The sequence below is a fragment of the Amborella trichopoda genome, chromosome 9, assembly GCF_054954075.1.
Source record: "Amborella trichopoda isolate Santa Cruz 75 chromosome 9, AtrichopodaSantaCruz75HAP2 v2.0, whole genome shotgun sequence".
NCBI lineage: Eukaryota > Viridiplantae > Streptophyta > Magnoliopsida > Amborellales > Amborellaceae > Amborella > Amborella trichopoda.
Window position 1 is genome coordinate 32064526 of NC_142344.1, and position 24113 is coordinate 32088638.

The 24113-nt window shown below is 39.7% G+C and overlaps 1 protein-coding gene across 2 annotated transcripts in view; it reads right to left on the bottom strand.

The window, feature by feature from the left end:
• Window positions 1-24113, bottom strand: part of LOC18426556 (polyribonucleotide nucleotidyltransferase) — a 101229-nt gene that overhangs the window by 65418 nt on the left and 11698 nt on the right. For both annotated transcript variants that reach the window (XM_088848040.1, XM_006833199.4), the window contains exon 7: window positions 15585-15704. In XM_088848040.1, the coding sequence (XP_088704166.1) occupies window positions 15585-15704 (120 nt within the window). The remainder of the gene's footprint in view (window positions 1-15584; window positions 15705-24113) is intronic.

Consider the following 24113-nt stretch of genomic DNA (forward strand, 5'->3'; position numbering starts at 1 on the left):
GGAAACCCCAATAGTTATAGAAGAGCTTGAAAAGAAACTCTATTTGCCTTGCTCTCTCTGCCTCGGCTATGCTCTCACATTACAGTTTGCCATAGCTCGCTTCCTATATGAAAAGGATTCAACAGGGACCTTACATCGGCGCAGCATCAGTATGGTGATCTGGAAAGGCATATATAAAGTCCTTTGAAGATGATCCTTAGGCATATCATATTCTTGTCAGTGGCTTCCCAGTTCTTGATTTATTTTCTCCTTGTAATTAATTCTTAGTTCATCAACAAAATTCATGCTTTAAATTCATCAAAAACATTCATGCTTTGGCAGTAATGAACGATGTGACTATGTGGAATTCAAGACTATAAAATAAAAAAAAAATTACTTTGTTAGTTATTGAAGCAGAATTCCGCTTGCAAGTGCCACAATACACTACAGTAAATAAAAAATAAAGCCTTTAAATACAACCGAGGACCTTTCCTTTTACTGCCAATAAATATAAACATAATCCAAGAATAAAAACCAAGCTTCTACTAAAAATTAAAGATTTTAAGTACATATAATGTTCCTGAAAATTCAGAATAAAAACGCAACTATAACAGAAAAATAAAACTAAATGGTCGGGAAGACTTATTGGATTATGCTTACGGTCACCCATACAAATTAATACATCCCACACCAGATTTCTTGACAGATAGCACACTTCGATCCTATTGGTCTTGTTGTGGAAGCTTCCTTAGGCAATATCTCTTTAACTGGGGTTTTAGAGAGCATGAAAAACAATTAAGGCTTTCTTGCCTCAAAGGCATCTCCCTTTTCAGGGCTAGGTCTGTCCTTCTCTCTTCAAACCTTGATTAGGGTTAGGCATGCCAGCCCCTCTTTATTTATTTTTGGGTGGCGAGCTACTAAGAGAGAGTGGCGTGTGGAGGAGAGAGAAGATCAAAAAGGGAGGGAGAGGCTAGAGAATTGTGTAGAGAATGAATAGGGGTCCCCTCCTTATATAGGCCTCAACATCCCCCCCCCCCCTCCAAAAAAAAAAGAAACGTATGCCTATCCAGTTATGACACACTTTAACCAATAGGTATTTAGGAAATCAGTGAGGTAAGAGAGTATTAAATATGAGCCACCCACCCCATAAATCATATAATTTAGGGAGGAATACTAAGAACTTTATCCCCTTAATATTTGAACCATATCCACTTCTAGTCTGATTAGATCAAACTAAAAACCTTCTAAACTTCCTTATTTATCTCTTTAAAATTGGAGGAAGTCATTATGAAATATTTTGGTCAATAAGATACTTTGCACTCTGTTGTGTGCTATATTTTGACCATAAATTAGTGAGATCTTTGGAGAAAACTAACTTCCCTATTGTGGTTCTGAGTCTAGTTTTAAAGAGAGAAAAAATGAGAGAGTCATTGTGGATTAGAAGAAACAATTATTCTCTTGAAGGATGCTCAACTTGTTTTTTCCTGCATTATTTTGGGGCTCCCACCGATTGAAAGGAGTGGTTATGTGGAACTCAAGGTATTAAATTCAAAAAAATTATTTTTCCTTTTATTCAATATACCTTAATTCCACTTATAGCCACTATATGTCACTATAAATTAAAATAATAGCCTAGAAACAACCTAGAATCTTTATTTTCATTGCTAAATAAATAGAAACTATCCAAGGGCTTTAAACAAACTTCCAATATAATTTTTAGCACAAAACAAGTTCTGGAAGATGCTTGGAGTTACCCTCATAGGTCTAGGTACACCCCACACCCAATTCCTTGATTGATAGCACACTTTTACCCCTTAAGGTTGCTGGAAATTCTAAGATAGGGAAGCTTTGTCAGCAATACTTCTTTTTCTAAAGTTCTAGAGAGCTCAAAAATCAACAAGGGTTTATAGAAACCTTATGGCAACAAACTAGGGCTGAGCTTGTGGGTTGAAACCCTCTTTCTAGACTGGACTTCTCCTTTTTTTTCTTCAAAATACAGCAAACCCTTATTTAGTTTCACTTACCCCCTCTTTTTTATTTTACTTTTAGCAAGCATAAGAGATTATGGGAGAGAGAGGTTGGTGTGAGAGAGAGAGAGAAAATACATGGCTTGAGAGAAAAAAAAACATTTTGGGGCATGAGAAAAGATATTTTGGCGTGATGGAGAGAGAGAAAACATGATGCGTAAGAGAGGGAGATCTTTGCATGGGAGAGAAAGATCTTGTTCGTATTGAAAGAGGTTCAAATAGGTCTTTAAATGGAATGAAATCTATCTCCTAATTTGAATAGGATTCCAATCTAAACATGCATTATCCAATTTCCAGCTTGACCTTTAGGAAAATTAGAAAATATGGGGTGCGAGAGATTTAATCAGAGTCATCCTTCCCACAAATCAGTTATCATGATTTAAGGTGAAAATATAGGAATTTTATCCCTTTAGATTTTAACTCAAAGTCCAACTCTTTTTTAAATTTAAAATACAATAAATTTTACCATTATTTAGATCACCCATAATTTAGAATAATCTATATTTTAAAACTCCCCAAAGACAGGAAACCAAATCTAATTTAAAATTAAAATATTTCCTCTCTTTAACTAATTTAAAACATATTTAGAAAATATGGAGCATGTCCCCTTTATCCAAAAAAAAATTACGTGCTACTTTTTTTGCATAAAAACTGGCGTGCCCCCCCTTTTGCATGAAAAGTGTCTTGTCCCTAGAAGGTCATGTGGGCCCCACATGGGTAGCAAACACATGTGGGGGCGGGATCCTTGGTCCCCACATGTGCCTTATCAAGTTCGGAAATTTTTAAAAATACCCTTTTAATGAATATTACAGCAGAAATAATATTTTGAAATTTTGAAAAATACATAAAAATCATAAAAACATTTTTAATACCAAAATAAAATGTACTAGGAGTAGACTAGTACCAATGGGTCAAAAATACCAAAAATAAGGGTACTCCAATCGCCCTAGAAATCATAATCCACAACTATTTTCTTATCCAACCTAACAAAGATCAATGACCCACAATCTCATCGCAGGGGCTCATGATTGACTAGTCAAAATTGGACAATAAACAATGGATAATATTAAGAGAGAAAATATTTGCGAATTGAGAGAAATAATTATTTTATTGAATAATACTCATCCTAAGTTTTCTGCGGCATGACCGGAATTGTAGCATGAAAGTCAACAATACATAATCCCATTGAACAGTATGATTTCAAGCCCGGCACAAGTTTTTCTATTATGTTTTTCGTGGTATATTTCAACAATAAATCAGTGAAAGCTTTGGGAGAAACTATCTTTCCCTATTGTGGTTCTGAGCCTAATTTTTAATAGAAAAAAAGGGAAAATTTCTCTGTGCATTTTTCTGTAGCCCTTATTTTTGGCACCCATTTCTCAGGGAACCCAAGATTTTATATTATTTCTGACAGCATTAAGTCTTTATCATTTCTATCTTTCAACCCCCTAGACTCCTTTGACCTTATATTATTGACCTAAATAATTTTTTAAATGACTCCCATTTATCAAAACCTAACATCCCATTAACCCCTCCGTCTCTATCTCTCAAAACTCAGTCTCTCTCTGTCTCTCAAAACTGCGTCTTTCTCTCTCGCCCCTCTCTCATACCCAAAGTCAATGGTTTCTACAACTCTCCCCATCGTCTCTCTCCTCTCTCTCTCTCTCAAAACTCCATCTCTGTTTGTCATTATGTGAGGCAAACAGCTCAAATTTCACCTACAAATTAGAAGTAATTAGGGAGAGGACGATCCACAGTTCCACCACCCTTGAAATAAAACCCTAGCTTTGGTAAGGTCAATTTCTCACCTTCCTTTGAAACATCAAAGCAAGGCCTCAGACAGCTCTTCTCCTCAATTCCTTTCTATCTCTTTAACCCAACTTGTGCCTCTAACTTCTCTGCAACTCTGTCAAAGATTTCTCTCTCCATAAATGTGAAGGTAGTACCAGAGTCTATGATACAACCGCCATTACCAGAGAGGGCTCAACCTTTAACAATTCATAAGGAATTTTCACCTTCTTTCCACCTACTGTCATCTTTGTAAGCCCCAAGTAATAATAAACCTAAAAAGCCCTTTTTTTTATATTGGGTTCTTCTAAAAAGGTGTGAATTCAGGGTTGCTCTCAACCAATGCACCAAGCTGCATTGTATAGCTCTTTTTTGTGTCATCAAACCTATGTGAAACTAAACAATAAGAGAATTTCTCCAAATTTAGTAGGTCTGGTACAGAAAGATTACCCCTTCCAAACTCAGCAATATCTGAGGGCTGCCTACTAGAACTTAGAGAGCAGCCCACCACAAAGCCTTTAAATTTAGAGCAGCTTGTTAAATTTAGAGTCTCATAAAGGAGAAGACTAGAGGTTGAACCAAACCCATATTGTATGATGTAAGGTGAGCAAACAGGGGATTTACAGAGAGAGAGAAAGGGGCGAAAGAGAGAGACAGAGTTTTGAGAGGGAGAGAGACGGAGTATTGAGAGAGAGAGAGAGAGAGAGAGACAATGGGGAGAGTTGTAGAAACCCACTGACTTTGGGTATGAGAGAGAGAGAGAGGGGGGCGAGAGAAAGATGGAGTTTTGAGAGAGGAGACGGAGTTTTGAAAGAGAGACAGGAAGTTAAGTTTTGATAAAAAGGAATCGTTTCCAAAATTGTTTAGATCAATAATATAAAGTCAAAAGAGTCTAAGGGGTTGGAAGATAGAAAAGATAAAGACTTAATGCCGCTAGAAATAGCATAAAATCCTGGGTCTCTTGAGAAATAGGTGTCAAAATAGGGGGTAAAGAGAAATTTTCCCAAAAAAAAATGAGACTCATTCTGGATTGGGAGAAAAAATCATTCTCTTGAAGGATGCTCAACCAATTTTTTCGTGCATTATTTAGGGGCTTCCACCAATTTGGTCGCGCATTGAACAACCTTCTTTGGGGCAAACACCAATTTTCCTATTGTGGCTCTAGTTTCAAACAAAAAAATTTGTGAGAGAATTTTTTTGGATTGGGGAAGAGAATTATTTTATTGAATGGTACTCATCCTGATTTTTCTGTGGCATGACCAGAATTGTGACGTGAAAGTCATCGATTCATAATCCCATTGAAGAGTAGGATTTCGAGCCCACTACATGTTTTTCTATAGTGTTTTCGTATTATATTTCAACCATAAATCAGTGAGATCTTTGAGGGAAACTATCTTTCCCTATTGTCGTTCTGAATCTAGTTTTAAAGAGAAAAAAAAAATTGAGAGACTCATTGTGGATTGGAAGAAACAATTATTCTCTTGAAGGATGCTGAACTAGTTTTTTCCTGCATTATTTCAGGGCTTCCAACAATTTGGTGGCTCATTGGACAGCATTATTTGGGTGCTCACACCAATTTTTCCTATTGTGGTTTTGAGTCTAGCTTCAAACAAAAAAATTTGAGTGAGAAAATCTTTGCAGATTGGGAGAAATAATTATTTTATTAAATGGTACTCATCCTGATTTTTCTGCTGCATGACCAAAATTGTGACGTGAAAGTCATCGATTCATAATCCCATTGAACAGTATGATTTCGAGCCCACCTTACATTTTCGAGTTCTAATGTTACCCCAAAAAATTTTAAGAGAGAAATTCCTTGTGCAAATTGTCATTTTAGTAGAGGGTGCTATCCTATTTTCTGCATCATAATTTGGGATGTCACCTTGTAAGTCACAGATTTGTCACACCCCTTGGACAACTTGATTTAGAGCTTATCCTAAGCTTTTATGTGGAATTTTTGCACCTAGTCTCATTACAAAAAAATTTGGGATAGAAACCCTTAAGGATTGCGAGAAACAGAGATTTTATTGGAGGATGCTCACCTTATTTTTCTGCTGTAAATTTAAATTGTGACATGCTAGGTCATCAATTCATACTGCACTTGCATGACTTCGTTTGGGAACTCACCCCAAGCTTTTCCCTATTGTGCTTTGCTCATATTTTCTGGAAGTACAAAAAGATAATAATAGTATTACTATTATTATCATTTTTTATTTTGTTTTCATTTTGAATGTTAATGGTAAGTATTATAATAGTAAGATTTTTTACAAAAGTAAGGGTCGAGGTAACCCACAAATTGGGTCTCTCAACCAAAAATTGGTCACTAGGGATCTAGAAGACTGGCTCTAACATCACCAGTGAGGCAAAATATAGGGGCTTATATAATCTGCCCGTTACAAGATAGAAGACTACAATCTAGAAAGAGGAGGCCTCCCCATCGTGTTAGCGATGTAAAACCCCCTGTTATGCACGTCTATACGTGTGCAAAAGACTAGTTCCCAGCCCCTTCCTTGGTGAGACAATATGCGAAGTTGTTGGACGTCCTCTAAATATGCGTCCATAAGACATTTATACCCCTCCAAGTGTGCTCAATTTCGTCAAAAATGTGTGCTAGGTACCTAGGAGAAGGGGCCTTTCTAACGGCCCAAAGTATTACATTTTTGGCATCTCCCTCTATGTGCAGGCGTAGACCCCAAGAAGGGTTAAATTTCTTAGTTCCCATCAATAGGGTCGTGGCCTCTACGAATTGTGAGTCTTTGTGGCCAAGGTGTTCTGAGAAGGATGCGATGACTTCACCATTATGGTCACGGAAGACTCCTCCCGCACCTGCTAAGCTTGGATTTCCCAAGGAGCATCCATCAAAATTGAACTTAATAACCAGTGGGGGAGTCCAATACGATACTCTTGGGTTGCGGTGAGGGGTTAGTTGAATAAGGTTCACCCAGTTGCGAAGAACACTAGCTGTCGAAATCCCAGTGAACAGGTTGTGAAAGATTACCATCGAAGTAACCTTGTGGAACAAAGTTGGGAGTTTGCTTTTGATACCACAGGAAATTCTCGAATTTCTTTCTGGCCAGATGGTCCACATCGTAGAAGCTAGAGCGGCTTTCCAGAGGATCCTGCCCGACTTCGACCACTTAGATTCGAAGGAACAAGAAGTTAGCGCCAGAATTGAAGGGGGGTTGACCAAGGATATTCCAAAAAGTTGGATAATTCTACTCCAAAATTGAAGGACAATCTGACAGTGAATGAACAAGTGGGGGTTTGTTTCTTCATCGTCTAGGCACATGACACACCTATTAAGAGTTTGGACACCTCTTCTCTAGAGTAAGTCTATAGTGAGTTCGAGTTCTGAACACGTAATCCAATGGAAGGCTTGTACTTTTGGGGGGCTATGAATGACAAAACTTTGGAAAGCACTGGGTTGGGGTTTAGGGGGAAAGAAAGCTGTAGGAGTTTCTTGTAAAAGGACGCCACCGTGAAGGAACCGGTAGGCGAGGGAGTCCAGACCAAGGTGTCTAAGAAGTGAGGAAGGTGGAGTGGAGGGAGTCCGAGAGGGACATAAACTCCAAGGTTTCTTCTTTTGTGAGGAGTCTCTTAAAGGATAGGTTCCAATCTCTGCGATTGCATGAAGGTACTATTTCCTCCAAGACCATGGAGGCTTTGTTAACTACCACAACGAATAAGGAGGGGAATCGTTCTCTTAACGAGGTGTGGCCTAACCATAGGTATGACCAAAATCGCACTCTTAGCGCTGGAATTGTTTAAACGGTCGGAGGGAGGAGAGTAACGATTTCATTACACCCGAGCCCCTAGTTGTTGGATAACCCTCAGGCAGCCAAAGGTCTAGTGGGATACTATACTTGCTTCGTACGACATGGGCCCACAGCTGGCAATTCTGAGTAGCCACTCTCCACCACCATTTACCTAAGAGCGTTAGGTTTATCATTATTATTATTATAGAGTATCCACTGAATGGGGTGCATGGTCCAATGTCACATTAAGGAGTTTGAAGAATCTGGGGCACACCAAGTTTGAAGTTATCTTTCAAGGGCAATTTTGAAAGTAATCGAGTAATTCTCCATGGCCTGTGTAGCCATTTCTCAAAAATGCAAGATCATCAGCAAGCAAGCAAGGATCAAAGGAACGTCGGTACCACACTGTGCGACTCTAGCAGACAAAAGGTATGAGATCTATTCCACTTTTGATGGAGGAAAATATTGTTCTTGTTCTTTATTTTTATTCAACTTTAAAGGATGTATATTATAGTTTGCTTTTACAGCTTATTTCTAAGGTTTTTAGTGTTTTACGGATTCTAGGGTTTCTATATTTTTTTGTTTATTTCATGAGAACTACTCACAAGTACTATTCATAGTTTGTAATTACGAAATTAAAGTTTGAGTAAGGATATATAGGTCCTTTTAATCGTTGTATGGATACGTAATGTCCTTGAACATTAAATTACAATATATAAGGTCTATGGGGCCTTGAAAGGGTCAATTACACATTGATTTTTAGAAATTCAAATAGAGAAAAACTTAGGCTTTTGGTACCCAAGCTTGGGTATGGCGAAGAAACCCCAGGTTTCTTCAAATTGTACTTGTGTTTGACTTGTTTCTAGTTGATTTTATTGTTCCCTTCAAAAAATTTTGAGTAATGGAATGATGGAAGAAAAAAATTGTACTCATTCTTTATTTTTATTAAACTTTAAAGGATGTATATTATAGTTTGCTTTTAGGGATTATTTCTAGGGTTTTTAGCATTTTAGGGATTCCAAGGTTTCTATATCTTTTTGTTTATTTCATGGGAACTATTCACAAATACTATTCATGACTACTATTCACCGATTCTATTCATTGGGGTAAATTTGTCATTACAAGATTTAAGTTTAAGCTCGGATATATAGGTCATTTTGATCATTGTATGGACATGTAATGTCGTCGAACAATGAATTATAACATATAAAGTATGTGGGGCCTTGCGAGAGTCAATTACACATGATTTTTAAAAATTCAAAGAGAGAAAAGCTTAAGCTTTTGGAACCCTAGCTTGGGGTATGGAGAAAAAACCTAGTGTGTTTGGCTTGTTTCTTGCTGATTTTATTGTTTCCCTCAAATTTACCTGCATCAAGTGGTATTAGAACCCGCGATTTACACAAAAGTTGTTGTAGCAAGTACGGAAGTTATTGTAGCATGTACGGAAGTTATTGTAGCATGTACGTAGTTATTGTAGCACCGCTTCTTTTGGTGCCCTAGGTCAACAAAAAAGAGGGGAAGTTATAGTGGAGCCTAGGGTTTGCTGATTTTGGCCAAAGATTTGCCAAAACAGCCTAGATCTTGTTGATTTTTTTGTGATTATTTGCCTAGGGTTTGTGATTTCGGCGAACCTATGACAGCGATAAGGGGCGATAGAAAGGGAGCTTTCGTAGATCCACTTCGTAATCCCATAGATGACAAAATTGAAGAACTTGAAAGGCAAGTACAGCAGCTGGTACAACAGTTCCTAAGCCTTAATAATAAGCAAGACGATGATCTTCCAGCCCAAGAGGATCTCGAGTACAAGTCTTTTCACTTTTGCGCTCCACATGTGGAGTCGAGTGATAAGGATAGCAAGATCTAGAAGTGGGGGACATCACTCTAGGGTTTTCGATTTGGAGGATGAGATTTTTTATTTTGACATAGATTGCATAGAAAGTCAGAAAATTGTAGAATGGGATTCATCACCAATCTTCGATATATACTTAGATGAACAACAAGATTTCTTAGGAGATTCGATTTATGATAAGGATCACGATGATAGTGAAGATATTTTGGCAGGGGGTGGAGTTGTTGGTTTAATCGCTGATCTCAAAGACACTCGTAGTGTATTCTAAAACTGAGCCTGAGCAAATTCAGCAGGGTTACATGGCTGAAGTGATGCAAATTCAACAAGTTTATGTGATTAGAAATATTCTATCAACATATAGTAACCCTTCCTCGAGGGTTTATCAGATTCAATGCATAATCATCGTGTTGTGATCAGGGCACTCACCCACAAGTCCCAGGATCATGTTTGCAATATTCAAGTTGAAGAATGTTGTCAGATTAACGCCAATTTCATCTTAGCACCCTTCAAAACTCGAAGACGAGTTTTCTCTAACTATAGGAGAATGATGGAGGGAAAAATTGTTCTTATTCTTTAGTTTCATTCAACTTTAAAGGATGTATATTATAGTTTAACTTTACGGCTTATTTCTATGGTTTTTAGTTTTTAAGGGATTCCAGGGTTTCTATATTTTTTTTATTTACTTCATGAAAACTATTCACAAATTCTATTCATGAGTACTATTCATGGGTACTATTCACAGGGGTAAATTTGTAATTATGAGTTTAAGTTTAAGTTAAGATATATAGGTGATTTTAATCATTGTATGAATATGCAAAGTCCTTGAACATTGAAATTTAATTATAAGGTGTTGGTGACTTGAGAGGATCAATTACACATGATTTTTAGAAATGCAAAGAGAGAAAAGCTTTGGCTTTTGAAACCCCAGCTTGGGGTATGGAGAAGAAACCCTAAGTTTCTTCGAATTGTGCTTGTGTTTGGCTTGATTCATGCTGATTTTATTTTATTTTTTAAATAGTTTATTTTTTTGGAAATAGATGTTGATTTTATTGTTTCCCTCAAATTTACTTGCATCAACTTTAAATTGTTAAGTCGAATGAGAAAAGAGGTTTCAATAACAAAAATACCACTATGAATCAAACCTGGCCCAAATCCTCTTATTTATTTATTTTTTCTTTAGAGGAATATCTTAGCTATTATTTGAGAATGTTAATATGGAGAGCAAGGATATAGTTGATAGGTGATGCAAACTTGAAGGAGCCAATTTGCATACCCATAGTTATGTAAAGACTCTAGGTCTATTACATTGCCCCACTCGCAAACACCAAAGAAGGGGAAAGGCTCATCCAGATGTTTAGCACATAGAAGTGATGTACAATTTTTTTTTTGTGAAGCCTCGATGAAGTTCTTGTTTTTTTGGTTGATTGTTCACCCGATGATGTTTATGATTCTAAAAAGAGATATGGTAAGATAAGAATTCCATCTTGGCCCCTCCAAGTTGCCCAGTTTAGTAAGTTGTGTCAGTTTTTAGAAGCCATTCAGCATTCTTTTGGGTCCCGCTTGTTTTTAAGCAAATTTATGGATGGGCTTAACGACCCATATTTAATATTAGGGACTTAATGGCTTTTGTATGGGAAATAAAAATATAACCTCTTAAAAAAAAATTAAAAGAAAAATTGAATGGGATGAATTGAGAACCACAGAAGTTGTAGAGACTAGATGGATAAATTAGTAAATTTCTTTTTTTTTCTCTTTTTTGACAGATCCAATAGTCTTGCAAGCTTGACTTATTTTGTGAAAACTTTAAACCTATAAGTCTTCACTCATGTTTTTTCAAAATTATACCAAGTCATAACACTTTTTCTAAAAAGGGGAAAACATTAAGTCAAGGAATTTTCTTGGGGCATTGACGATGCTAGGCATGTGTATATCATCACTAGTGTTTTTGAAGTTAACCAGCAACCCATTTATCTTTTAGAGGAAAATGTTATTGAGGATCTCAACTACTAGACCACCAACCTTATGCTATGTCTAGGGTGACCAATCTATTTGGTTTCCATGACATATGTTGAGTAGATAAAGATCACTTCGTTTGTAGTGAAATTCAACCAAAAGGCAAGTGTGGTTGAACCTTCAAAGTTAGAGAAAAGGTTTGTGATTGCAAACCGGGGCAAGAGCATTTCTTCGTGCGAGGCTTGCTGAGCAAGCATGTGGCATGGCCATGAAGCAATTAAGTGAGAGCATGTTTTGTGTTTTGTGTTGTCGATGTTACAATTGCATGAATTTGTTTGAGTGGGAGTGCTCGCATATCCCACAGTTATGTTTTGGTGGCCCAGATCTTTATAAAAAAAAGGTATTACTTTGCGAACTGCCAAGGGGACCCAAATCCAAATGATTCCATCAGTTTATGCTTGGTGGGGCAGCTGTGTCATGGTGCTCAAAGAAACTGATGAAGAGTTGCACTGTCCACCATAACATACAAATATGTAGCTTGTTGCTTGGCAGCACAAGAAGCTTTTGTGCGTGAGGGACTTCTGTGATGACCAGTCCGCATTTTGTATGGCCAAGAAGCTATGGTTTTGTTAAGAAGCCCAGGCACATCAAGATGGGCTACCACCACATTTGTCACAAGATCCGAGCATAAAGAGATCAAGGTCTTAAATCTCCCATAGAGGTCATGTTTATGGATCCTTTTATGATGGAAAGGATTGATGACGAATGTGCTTCATCGAATACGTTCATTGTATTGGGCTTGAGCGAATTTGTGACATGGGGCTTGAGAGAGGTTGTAATTAGGGGTGAGAGATTGTGAGGGAAATACTGTAAGGCCCCCAAAGGCTAAATGGGAGATGTAGGGGATTGTGGCCTTTAAAGGCCTTGAGAGCATGCAAAAAGTACTCCGGTGGGAGTGTGGTCCATGTAGGACCAGTATGGCATTTTTTTTTTGTCGGTTGACTCACTCGGGTTGAGTGGTCTAGGACTGGTATTGGGTCTAAAACCCTTAACCGTGGCCATGAGGCACAACTGGAGAGGGTTTTATCATAGGCTTTTCCCTCATTAAGGTTAGAGAGATAACCAGTGATGTGTTTGAGCCAGGAGGCATTTGTTCTCTTGTATGCCATAGGAAGCTTGCAAAGGAAAGGGCCAAATCCTCAACCTCCACCGCATGGCATGTACACATGATAGCCTCATTTTGGGAAGCAGACCCTTTGGGGTTCATGTGCATGTGCTGAAGAGAGGACGCCTTACGCAATTACTGTACTGTGGATTCATCCTTATGAATATGACTTGTCCTTAGAGAGGAACCTGAAATCCACATTAGATTCGTGTCCCACCGTTCATTAACCAACTTTGATGGGCTAATCATGAACCCCTGTGTTTAACTATAGGTAATGGGACCCATTGGGTTGGTTTGAGAAGATAGTCTAGGTCGCGGGTTTTAAGCAAAGGTGGATTACCTTAGCAAAATGTATGTTCCTGATCTGTTGGATCAAATCCTCGTCTATAAGTGTTTGTTTATCACAAAATTGAATTTTACAATTGATTACATATATTTTTGCCATTCGAATTTTAATTCCAAATTAAGTGATTTTAAGGTATTAAAAATTCAAACCAATTTCTAAAAATACTTAAGAGGCCATCATAAAATGGTTTGGGCACTAGAAAATTCTAGGACCCACATGGCACCTAATGCGCAAGGGTCCACATGCGAGAGCCCCATCTAGGTGTGGGACATGGAGTGCACAAGGCTTCCATGGGTCCACATGTGGGAGCCCCATCTAGGTGTGGGACATGGAGTGCACAAGGCTTCCATGGGCCCACACGCCCCTCTCTTCTTTTCTAATTAGGGATGACTATGTCAACCTTTATTTCGTTCATGGGAACTTACGTATTTTCCATGTATTCAGAGAATAAGAAACCTTCCGGCTCAGATCAATTGTAAACATATAATCAACACAGCATTTTCAAGTGATCTGGAGTACCCGGTTGATATGAATAAAAACCCAAATAAGGTGCAATTTTTTTTTGGGTGAATAAAGAGGGTTCATTTTGATCGTTTGATTCTTGAGTTCTTTGATTTATATCCTTAAAGGATTCAATTTCACAGCTACATGCACAAAAGCCCAAGAAAACAAATGCACACACACGCAAGGAAATATACGTAAGCATAATATGGCTGTCATATCTCACATCCATACCCATGTCTGTCTTTATGCTCAAGATCAAGGTTTTAAAAAACGGATTGGTGACCCGGATTGGCCACCCCAAAAACCGGGTTGGGTAGGTGCATCGGTGATCCGGATCGGTGAATAGGTAGGTTTCAGACAAAAAAATTTCAAAAACATACTAAAATTTCTTTAAAATTTGTTTCTTAGGTTTCCCAAAAAAATTGGGTAATTGAATTATGGATTTTCACTCAAATACATAAATACTGAGAACGAGTTTCATGTCTAAGTTTTTGCTCACCATTATACTCATGTGATAATCAAAACAAAATTTAAAATGCAACTCATTGCAATAAATAGATCTTTTTAACTCAATCATTTTTATTTAAACATTAACACTATTTTTATAATCTCAAATCCCTCTTGTGCTTGTAAAGATAGGGAATCTTGCCTACTAATTTCTTCTTTTTCCCCTTCTCCTCAAAATTAATTGATTAAATTAATTATTTCTATTCGTATATTTATTAAGGGTTATGTTAGGGTGCTCACACTATAGAATAATTTATCATTGTACTCAACAACATTTGGACACTTATATACCCTTTGTTTTATACATAGAGCTATTTTTTAATAAGGTTATTTTTTGCCATTAAAAGGATAAGACATCATCTACATGGGGTGTGACATCACCCACATGGAGCATTAAATGCCCCTAGTGTGCTCCATGTGGGTGATTTCATACCCCATGTGGATGATGTCACACCCCTCCTAATGACCAAAAATACCCTTACTAAAAAAAATGCTTCATGTACAAAACAAGGGTATGTAAGTGTCCAAAATTTATTGAGTACAATGATAAATTACTCTATAGTGTGAACACCCTAACATAACCCATTTATTAATATATTATTCTTATTCGTAATTAATTTAGGACTTTTAAGAGAAACACCTCAAAAGCTGAATTTTTTTTTTTTACGAGAACCACGAATGGGATACACGTTAAATGGAGAAGAGAGAGAAAGAGGTAGAGAGATAGAAAAGATATAGTCACAGGAGAAAGAAAGAACCAAAAGAGCAAAGCTTTAAATTGAAGAAAATGAGAGAGAGAGAGAACCCAAAGAGAATGAAGTTGCATGGATGGTGTGGACTTCTCTCTTATAATTAGTCCCACATCAGCTATGTTCAAACGCTTTAGGAGATGCATGTGCTATAAATATGGGTCATAGCATGGACAACCCACCCACATCTGGCTACCAATGAGTGTGTGGGCCCGGTCATAAACATTTCAAAATAAAAAGTTGAAGAGGCAGAAAGAATTTGGGAATTGGTGATCAGGCCAAGTGGGATTGGCAGCTCAAACTCGGCCGGTTCAATGATTAAAAACTTAAAAAAATTAAAAAAGAAGCGGTTCTTTGACAGAACCGCCCAAACTAGTACGAACCTGGTTGAACGAACCAGTTCTGGGGGGGGACGACCAGATCCTAATATATTACGAGATCCATAACTGCCAGAACAATTCCCGGTCCGAATCAGGCAATTCCGATCCGGATCGCTGATTTTTTAAGCACTGCTCAAGATACAAGGCATAAACATTGCCGTGTATCTCATAAACATATCACTTAATGGAATCTTCACTATAGAGCAACAAGAACAAGTTCCAAAACATGTAAACATATAGTCATTGGCACAACATTGGTACTATAGTTCAGTCACTTGAGTACATTGCCTAGAACATACAGCTACTAGATTGGCTTATTCACAACTAACTTCTAACCATTCAAGTTACAAAAGTCAGGGAAGTGGCATCCCTGTAACAGTTTTCTTTATCATTTTTATTGTTTTTGAAGAGTTTTCTTAACATTTTTTTCTCTTTTGAATAACAGTTTTCTTAACATATTCAACTTGATGAAATTGAAGATCAATTTAAACAGCTCTTATACACCAAAGGTTCGTAAAGAAGAAAGAATTTCAAGAGAGAAAAAAAACAAAACTAAATCTGATTACATGGATGATTACTTACCATTTTCCTGACTGTGTCAATGGCCTTCGGGAGCACTTTTAAGCTTTCCTCATCACACTCTTCTTCCAATATCTTTTTGACATCATCCGCAATTTTACTCAAGGCTTTCCCCCGTTCAAACTGTCACAAAAAAATCAGCCCTTAAAGAAGAACATAGTAGTTGACAATTACCACAAAGGGCACCTACCAATGTACATATGCTTACACAATGACACTTTGACTATTCCCCAAGAAGAAAGCATTATCATTGTTTTTAAGAAGAATTTTTCCTCAAAAAAAACACCAAAGGTCTGAAAGACACATGAGTAAAGCTTTCCCACAGAAGTTTCTGATGTTTGTAGCTTTCCATTAGTTTTCTGTTATCTTTTTACTTCCCCACCAATGCAATCATAGCATTAAAATATCCTCAATTTCATTACATTGACCAAAGCTTCCCATATATGTGACATCCTTGATAAGCAGTTCGAGTGCTATAGCATTTTCTAATAAAAATTTATGAAAGTTCTCTTTTTCTGTTCCAAAATGTGGCTATAAAATATCCATACTTTAAATAATTTGATCGCCCTCAAAAGAGAATACAATATTTCTGTTACATTTTTTTTTTAATCTAATATTTCCGTTACATTTTCATAAAACTATTGCTGAAGATCAACCAGAATACTATATTTACATCTGACAATGGTTAAAGTATCGCTCTTAAGAAATCAAATAACATTTAAGAAAACAATAAAAATACTTCTAATCTCAGGATAGTAATTACTAAATATTTCAATAATTAAATATTTAACTTATTTTAACAGTATGTGCTCTTGTTTTTTTTAGAATCGGTTAGCTTTATAAAAACAAGTACTTTACAGTTAAATAAATAATGAAGAGGCAGCCCACAAAATTGGGCGCTCAGAGTAAAAAATAGAGAGAGAAGATGAGAGAAGAGGTGGGGGTGATGAAGAGAGATGCTAACAAAAACCAGGAGTTAAGTAGAGAGGGAGATAAAAGACGGACTTCTACTAGAGACAGCCACTTTTAGGCAAGCCATGGACATCTTGCGAGGGATGGTAGCAGCACCAACAAAACAGAGCTACAGATTCAGCGCAACACAGTCTTCTTATGTGAGGCAGCAACATCACCATCTTTATGTAATAGCCGGCCCATCTGAAACTTGCAGAAGGGGCGCCGGCCAGAACACAGCCGAGAGAATTATGAAATAGAGAGATCATAGGGCTGACAAAGAAAAAGAAGAAAGGGAAAAGAGGAGAGGAGAACGAAGAGAAACAAGAGGTAGAATTAGGGTGAAGGGTAGAGGGTTTATAGAGCACGAAAGACCGAGAATGATAGGTGACTAGCAAATTACAGAGATAGAGAGGAGAGAAAGGAATCAAGAAAAAACACAGTTATCAAGCACACCTTATTCTATCCAATATTTTCTCACTCTTTTTTTTCTCTTCTATATTCCTTCGTTTTCTTTTTCTTTTCTCCTTTCTTTCTTCCTTTATTTTTCTACCTTCTTTCTTCTTTCCATATCATATTTTTGCGAAAGGATGAGGGCAAATAGAGAGTATCAGAGAGAGAGAAGCCGAGAGCGAAGAAAAAGAGAATTGAGGGAGACGAAGCAAGGGTGGGGGGAGGAAAAGAAAACGAAGTGGGGAAGAGGGGTGAAGGGGAGAATGGGGTGAAGGGGGAAAGGGACAAAGAGAGAAAGAGAGAGGAGGTGGGGGGGAAGAAGGAGAAAGAGAGCAAAAGGGGTTAGGGGCAGAGAGGAGAAGATGAGTGTGACAGGGTAGATGCTTCTACTTCTTTCTTTTTTTTCTCTTTTTTTTCTCTTTTTTTCCTTTTTTTTTCTCTTTTGTTTCTTTCTTCCTTTTTTTTATGCTTTTTTCCCAGTGATATGTCAGCTGGAGACAGAGAAGGGGGTAGGGGGAGAGAGAGATGGAGAGGGAGAGAGGCTAGATATGGGGGGTGGGGGGAAGGGAGGGGGAGCTTAAGAATATCGATTGTACCTGGATAAAGTGCTTAGCATTCACAATTTGTAGAGGCTGAAAAGCCGAAACCACTATGGCACCGAGAAGATGTCGTCGTAGGCAAGGGGGCGAGGCATGAACTCCAGGGTGTGGAAAGAATCTCGAGCACCTCCCTTAGCCCTAGCATCGGCTACAGAATTAGCACATCTAAGAATGTGGGAGACGGTCGGAGATGGGAGGTTGCTGCACAAATGGGAGATGAGGTCAAAAGTGGCCGCCAATCTCCAAGGGGGTTGTCCTTTCTTGGTAGCCTAAGAAATAACATTGCTTGAGTCGCATTCGATTACTAGTGCCGAGAAATGACAAGGGCCAACTTTGTAGCCTTCCAATAGAGCAGAAGCTTATGCAGCGTTAAAAGTCAGAAAAACCCAAGGGACCCAAGAAAAGAAGAAAAATGTCATTCCAGTTTGCTAGGGATCCTCTGTACCCAGAAGGACCCGGGTTGCCAAAACAAGCTCCATCAGTGTTGAGCTTAATCACTCCCAGAGGAGGGGGATACCACTGGCTCCTAAGGGAAAGGGAAGGCGAGGTCATGAAAAGGAGCTCATGCCAGCTATCTCAGAGATGGAAGATGAGAACATGAGAAAAAACAGGGATGCTAGTGGCCCAAAGAGAAACCAAGGAGATAATAAAGTCCAAGAAGGATGGTAATGGTTTGGCAAGACCTCTAAAGATTCTCGCATTTCTTTCAAGCCATATTGATCATAGAAAGGAAGCCATGGCTATAATCCAAAGTTTTCTACCATTTTTGGGGAAGGAGGGAGATCGAGTTGGCCAGGAAGAGGTCCATAACAGACCCTGGAGTAACCCATGGGATCCCAAATAATATTAGGAAATAAGACCAAACAGAGAAAGAGAAAAGACAATGGATGAAAAGGTAGAGAATAGACTCCTCGTCCTGAAGACAAAGGGTGCATCGATTTGGCATGAAAATGCCTCTTCTTTGCAGCTGGTAAAGGGTTAGAACTCTGCCTTGGATCAGAATCCACAAGCAGGCCTGAACCTTGTGAGGGGTGGTAAAGGACCAAACTTTATTGAGAGTCGGGGCAGGGGACAGATTCGAAAGGAGGTTAGAGAAGAAGGATGCAACCAAGAAGCAACCCGAAGGAAAAGGGGCCCAGACTAGGGAATCCTGAGTATCTAGCAAGGAGAGAACAGGGGATAAGAGGAGAACGAGAGAATTGAGGTAAGGATTTCGAAGTCATTTAGGTTCCTCCTAAAAATAGGGGTCCAGGAAAGAGATGAGCTAGAGCTTTGCACATAGTGCGCAATCAAAGCATCTGGATCCACTGCTAGACGGACAAGAGAGGGAAAGAGGAGGGCAAGAGGGAGAGAACCTACCCAAAGATCTTTCCAGAATCTGATTCTCTGGCCATCTCCTAATTCAAATCTGGAAGAGGCCTTAAAAGCAATTTTGGAGGAAGCTATGGATTTCCATGCCCCTGAAGCCCTAAAAATAGGGGTTCTAGGCAGCCAGCCATTCTCCTCAAACCCATATTAGGCCCAGATGATGTCCTTCCAAAGAAAGAGGTGGGGAGAGGAAAACCTCCACCATTTCCCAAGCAGTGCAGTGTAGCATTCATGATTTTAAGACTCTTGATACCTAGACCACCGAATTTCTTAGGAGTACAGCACTTCTTCCATGAAATTAGGTGAAACTTATGGTCCTCAGAGGCCCCACTCCACAGGACATTTCTCATTAGTTTTTCAAGACGGAGAATTATGGAGGGAATTTGAAACAGGGACATAAATAGATTGGGATGCTAGCCAAGGTAGAGTTTGTGAGAGTTATTCTGCTTCCTTAAGATAGAAATCTACCTTTCCAATTATCAAATTTCCAAGAGAACTTTTCTAAAAGATTGTCCCATAAATGCTTTCTGGGTTTGCCTATACAAAGGGGGAGGTCCAAATAATTCGAAGGAAGAGAGTCCGTGCCGCAACCAAGGTGAAAGGCAAGGGACGAGGTTTCAGCCTCAGAGAGTCTGATCCCCAACATATTAGTTTTAGACAGATTAAGTCTCATCCCAGAAGTAAGTTCAAAACATCTCAAGAATAACCAAAGGATCAAGTTGAGATAGATCAGCATCGCAGAAAATCAATGTGTCGCCTGCGTAAAGAATATGAGACACTGTCGGGCCAAAAAAGATGCTTCAAAACCTCTCAACAAACCCCTATCGAAAAGTCTAGTGAGAGATTTAGAGAAGAACTTACCATAAATAGTGAAAAGGAAAGTGGAATGAGGGTCACCCTATCTGAGACCTCTGGAAGCAGGGAAAAGATCTACAGGGGAACCGTTGATGAGGATAAAGATATAAGGATTAGAAGTGCACACTTTGATCCAAGATCTCCATCTTGCACCAAAACCCATGCGAGACTTAAGCTCAACTAACAAACCCCAATCTACTCTATCATCAGCCTTTTCCCGGTCTAATTTGATGACTCAATCTTGGGTCCCAGAGGAATACCTAGAGTGCATAGCTTCATGGACCTAAACTTTGTCTATTAGCAACAAAGCTGACTGAGAACGGGAGATGATGGAATCGAGGACAGATTGAAGACACTTGTAGGAGGAATTGAGGAGGCTGATAGGGAGAAAATCCCACATTTTTTGCGCCCCTTCTTTCTTAGGAATTAAGGTGATGAATGTGTAATTGATGGCAGAGTTGAGCCGGCTTCTCAAGAAAAATCATTAAAGAAAGCCATAATATCAGGTGCCAAAGTGTCCCCGAAATCCTGAAAAATGGAGTTTGGTGCGCCGTCGAGGCCAGGGGCTTTGTCTCTGCCTAGGTCTAGGACTGCCTTGTGAATTTCTTCCTCCGAGAAAGGTCTTTCCAACCAAAGGACATCTGAAGGGAAGAGTGAGGAAAAGGAGAGATCTCCTAGGGAGGGCTTAGATCTAAGCAGAGAACAGATTTTTGAAGTATCAGATAACAAGTTTGTTGACTTGCTCAGGGAGGGAGAAGGTGGAATGACCTACGGAAATCTGGGTTAACGCATTATTTCTTCTTCTGGCACTGGTAGTTTTATGGAAGAAGGCAGTGTTTCTGTCCCCTACCTTCAACCATTTGAATCTGAACCTTTGGTACCATTAAGTCTCCTCCCTTTTGAGGAGGAGGAGAGAGGTTTTTGCCTCAGATCTGGCAGCTAATTCATGGTTTGAAAGTGACCTGGAATCCTCCAGGGAGTCAAAAGAGAGGATTGAGCTACTACATGCACAGATTTGATCCCTAAAATTTCCAGGAAAGTTTCGACTCCAAAGCTTTAAAGACCCCTTCAAGGCTGAAGTTTTTTGGAAAGACAAAACCCAACCCAACCATGCACCGACTAGGATTTCTAGCAAGATATAAAGAAAGAAGGGAAGGAAGGTTCATCAAACCAGAATAATTCAAATCTAAAAGGTTTATTAGCCTGGGGAGTGGGGCTGGTGTCAAGAAGGATTGGTTTATGATCCGAGGTAGTTTCGGGCAGAGCATTTGAGCAAGAACCGGGGGAAACGGATTCCCAGGAATTAGAGACCAGAAACATTTCTATCTTGGTCATGACTGGCATGACAGCATGATTCGACCAGTTGAAAGAGGCTCCTAATAGGGGAATCTCCAAAAGAGGAATGGAGTCCATAAAGTCCGAGAAAGCTCTCATTGAGGCGTTGATACGACCGTCTAAGCTTTTCTCGTAAGCCCATCTAAAAACATTAAAATCTCCCCTAGGAACCAAGGGATATCATGGGAAGGTTTTTCGGAAAGGAGCTCAGGCCAAAGCAGTTGGCGCGTTTAGGACCATAGATTAGGGTCACTTGGAAAGAGAAGTTGTCCGAAAATCTTTGGAAGAGAATATTAATTGACAAGTCTCTAACCAAAGAGGAAATAACTTGACAAGCAGTAGGATTCCATAGAACCTAGATGCCTCCAAAGCCCCGATAGAATATTTGGCGATCCAATTACAAGGTCTCCTACCCCTAGTATCCCTAACAGGGTTAAGGTCAGAAAGGGCAGTGATATCAGGGTAGTGTAGGGATACAAGAGAACGAACGGCTCTACGCTTAGAGTGAGACCCAAGTCCCCTAATGTTTTTTTTTTTTTTATAACTGTTAACTTTTGTATTGATAGACGAGATAGATACAAAATGGTAAAAGTAAATCCCAGAGTACCTTAAGAACGCAGAACTCCTAGTAAAAAAAAATTAGGTCATCCGACCCTATACAAAATAGGGTTATAAAATAATCCCTTACACAATATTCAGGCAATGTAAAAAGAAAGTAGAGAGAAAAATGGGGTTATAAAATTATCCCCTTACATAGAATTCGAGAAATGTACAAAGACAATAGGAAGAGTAGATCACAAAAAATCCCAAGCCAAGAAAGAGGAGTATGTTCTGCAGCCGACCCGAATCCAACTGTGGTATGGCCTATTGTTCAACATGGGCTTTGGTTCCGTCCTTGGCCAGCGGGTCCGTGAACCCGTTCGACGTCCGCGAGATATGCGTCCATAAGATGGGCGTATACCTGCAAAGATGCTAATCTCATCATAAATGGACCCATGTTACTAGGGGGGAGTAGCTGTCCTAGAAACCCAAGAGATAATGTTTCTAGCGTCTCCCTCCACTAATAGTAACTGTACCCAAGATCAGTCAAAACTTTGTATGCCTCTGAGGAGAGCCATTGATTCAGTGTACTCTGAATCTTGGATGCCGAGATATTCAGAGAAGGTAAATAATATTAGATGAGGCCAATAAGAAACAGACAGAGTGCATATAAATGTAGAAGATTACAATCAAAATAAAGTGTCTACGGAGATGAACAGAGTAAGAGAGGCGGAAGATCAAAACATCATAAACAGCCTGAAAGAAACATACCAGAAAATGAGCATAAACACAAGCAAACTGGAAAGAAGAACTAAAGCACACCAAAGTAGTAAATCTAGACTGAGAGGCTCTAAGCAGCTCTCTTCACTAGTGGACCCTATGAACCCTAACAACGCGAGGGAAAAAGTCAGTGGAAGTGGAGAAATGAGCAAAGGAGGGAGACACTTGGTCCCAAAGGTAGGGGGAAGAGTTCATGAGGGAAGAAGGGTAGGAAGGACGAACCGAAGAGAAGAGAGAGGGATGGGCAGACCAGGTGGGGAGAGACCCAGGGGAAGTGCAAAGCAGGGGCAGGGAAAAAGGGGAGGCGAGAGAAGAAGGGACAGAGGAAGGGGAAGAAAAAAGAGGAGGATGCGAAGAGGTAAATGCCGGTTGCAGGCCGCCATCAGGAGAAGTCCACGCGTCAAACTAGGGGGAAGGCACGGGGGCAGGGGGAGGCTCAAGGCCAGGAGCAGGGCAAGCGAGTGGAGAGGGTGAGGAAGCCGAGACTGACAGAGAAGAGGAGGGACCAGGGGAACAAAATTCAGAGGGGATGGGGAGGGGGGGGGGGGGGTGGCAGGCGGCACAAGAAAAAAGACGCCAGCTGGCAGCGAGGCAAACCGAAGGGGGGATTTGGGTGGAAGGAACATAGAATCTTCATGAGGGGGAATTTGGGTGGAAGGAAAGCTTCTTCTAGTTCTACAATTCTTGGGGCTAAGGATTAAAGATTCTAAAAGCGAAACTTGGATAGGGGAATAAGAATGAGAATCATAATTAACTGAAGACTGGAGATTAACTAATTCTCTAATACCTTTAAAACTTTTGCGAGAGATAGTTACCTGGGCAGCTCCTATGTCCTATCTGAGGGAGTCCATGAACCATGATATCAGCTATGCTACCATCAAAAACCAAGCCCATGGCTTGAATCATATCACGCACATTAGGCTCTCCTCTGTTGATTCTTTGGAGTTTCTAAATTGTCCACCTCAATAGGAAATTGGATGTCTGAATCAAATCCTTCCAAGGAGGAGTGCCGACTCAAATGGGCCATGGGAGAGGAAGGGGGGGAGTGGAAGATAAGGTCCACGGAAACCGGGGATGAGGCAAACGCCATGATGTTAGCACCAAAAGAGGGATCAGAGGGAATTACTTGTAAAGGGATCAGGGAGGAGGGGTAAGCTTGCAGTTGGGGATGGGGGATGGGGGATGGAAGGGTGAAAGAAGTAGTTCAGGGGTAAGATAAAAGGGGGGATCCTACCTTGAGAGGACTGGTAAGCATTGAGGGCTAGCCTCATTTCCAACAGGAGAGGGACTAGGGAATCAGGTCAGATTGAGGCAGGCCTAAACCAACAGGTCTAGGGATAGGGATAGAAAAAGGGTTAGAGGGGGAGGGGGTGGGAGGGGAACGAGCAGGGTTTTTGATAGGAATAGCAAGAGAGTTAGAGCAAATGGAGGTGGAAGGGGAAGTTTCTGAGAAAAAATAAAGTGGGGAGAAATGAAGTCTGAGAGAGTAAGAAAGGGAGGGGAACCCAAAGCAGTGAAAATAAGAGGGAGAAGGGGATGCGAGGACCAGAGGGGTAGGTATGAATAGGGGCCAACAAAGTCTTGGGTTTCCACCATCTCCCGAGAAGGATCGGGCGATGTTTTTGCCTTCTCGGCATGAGAGTGGGAGGAG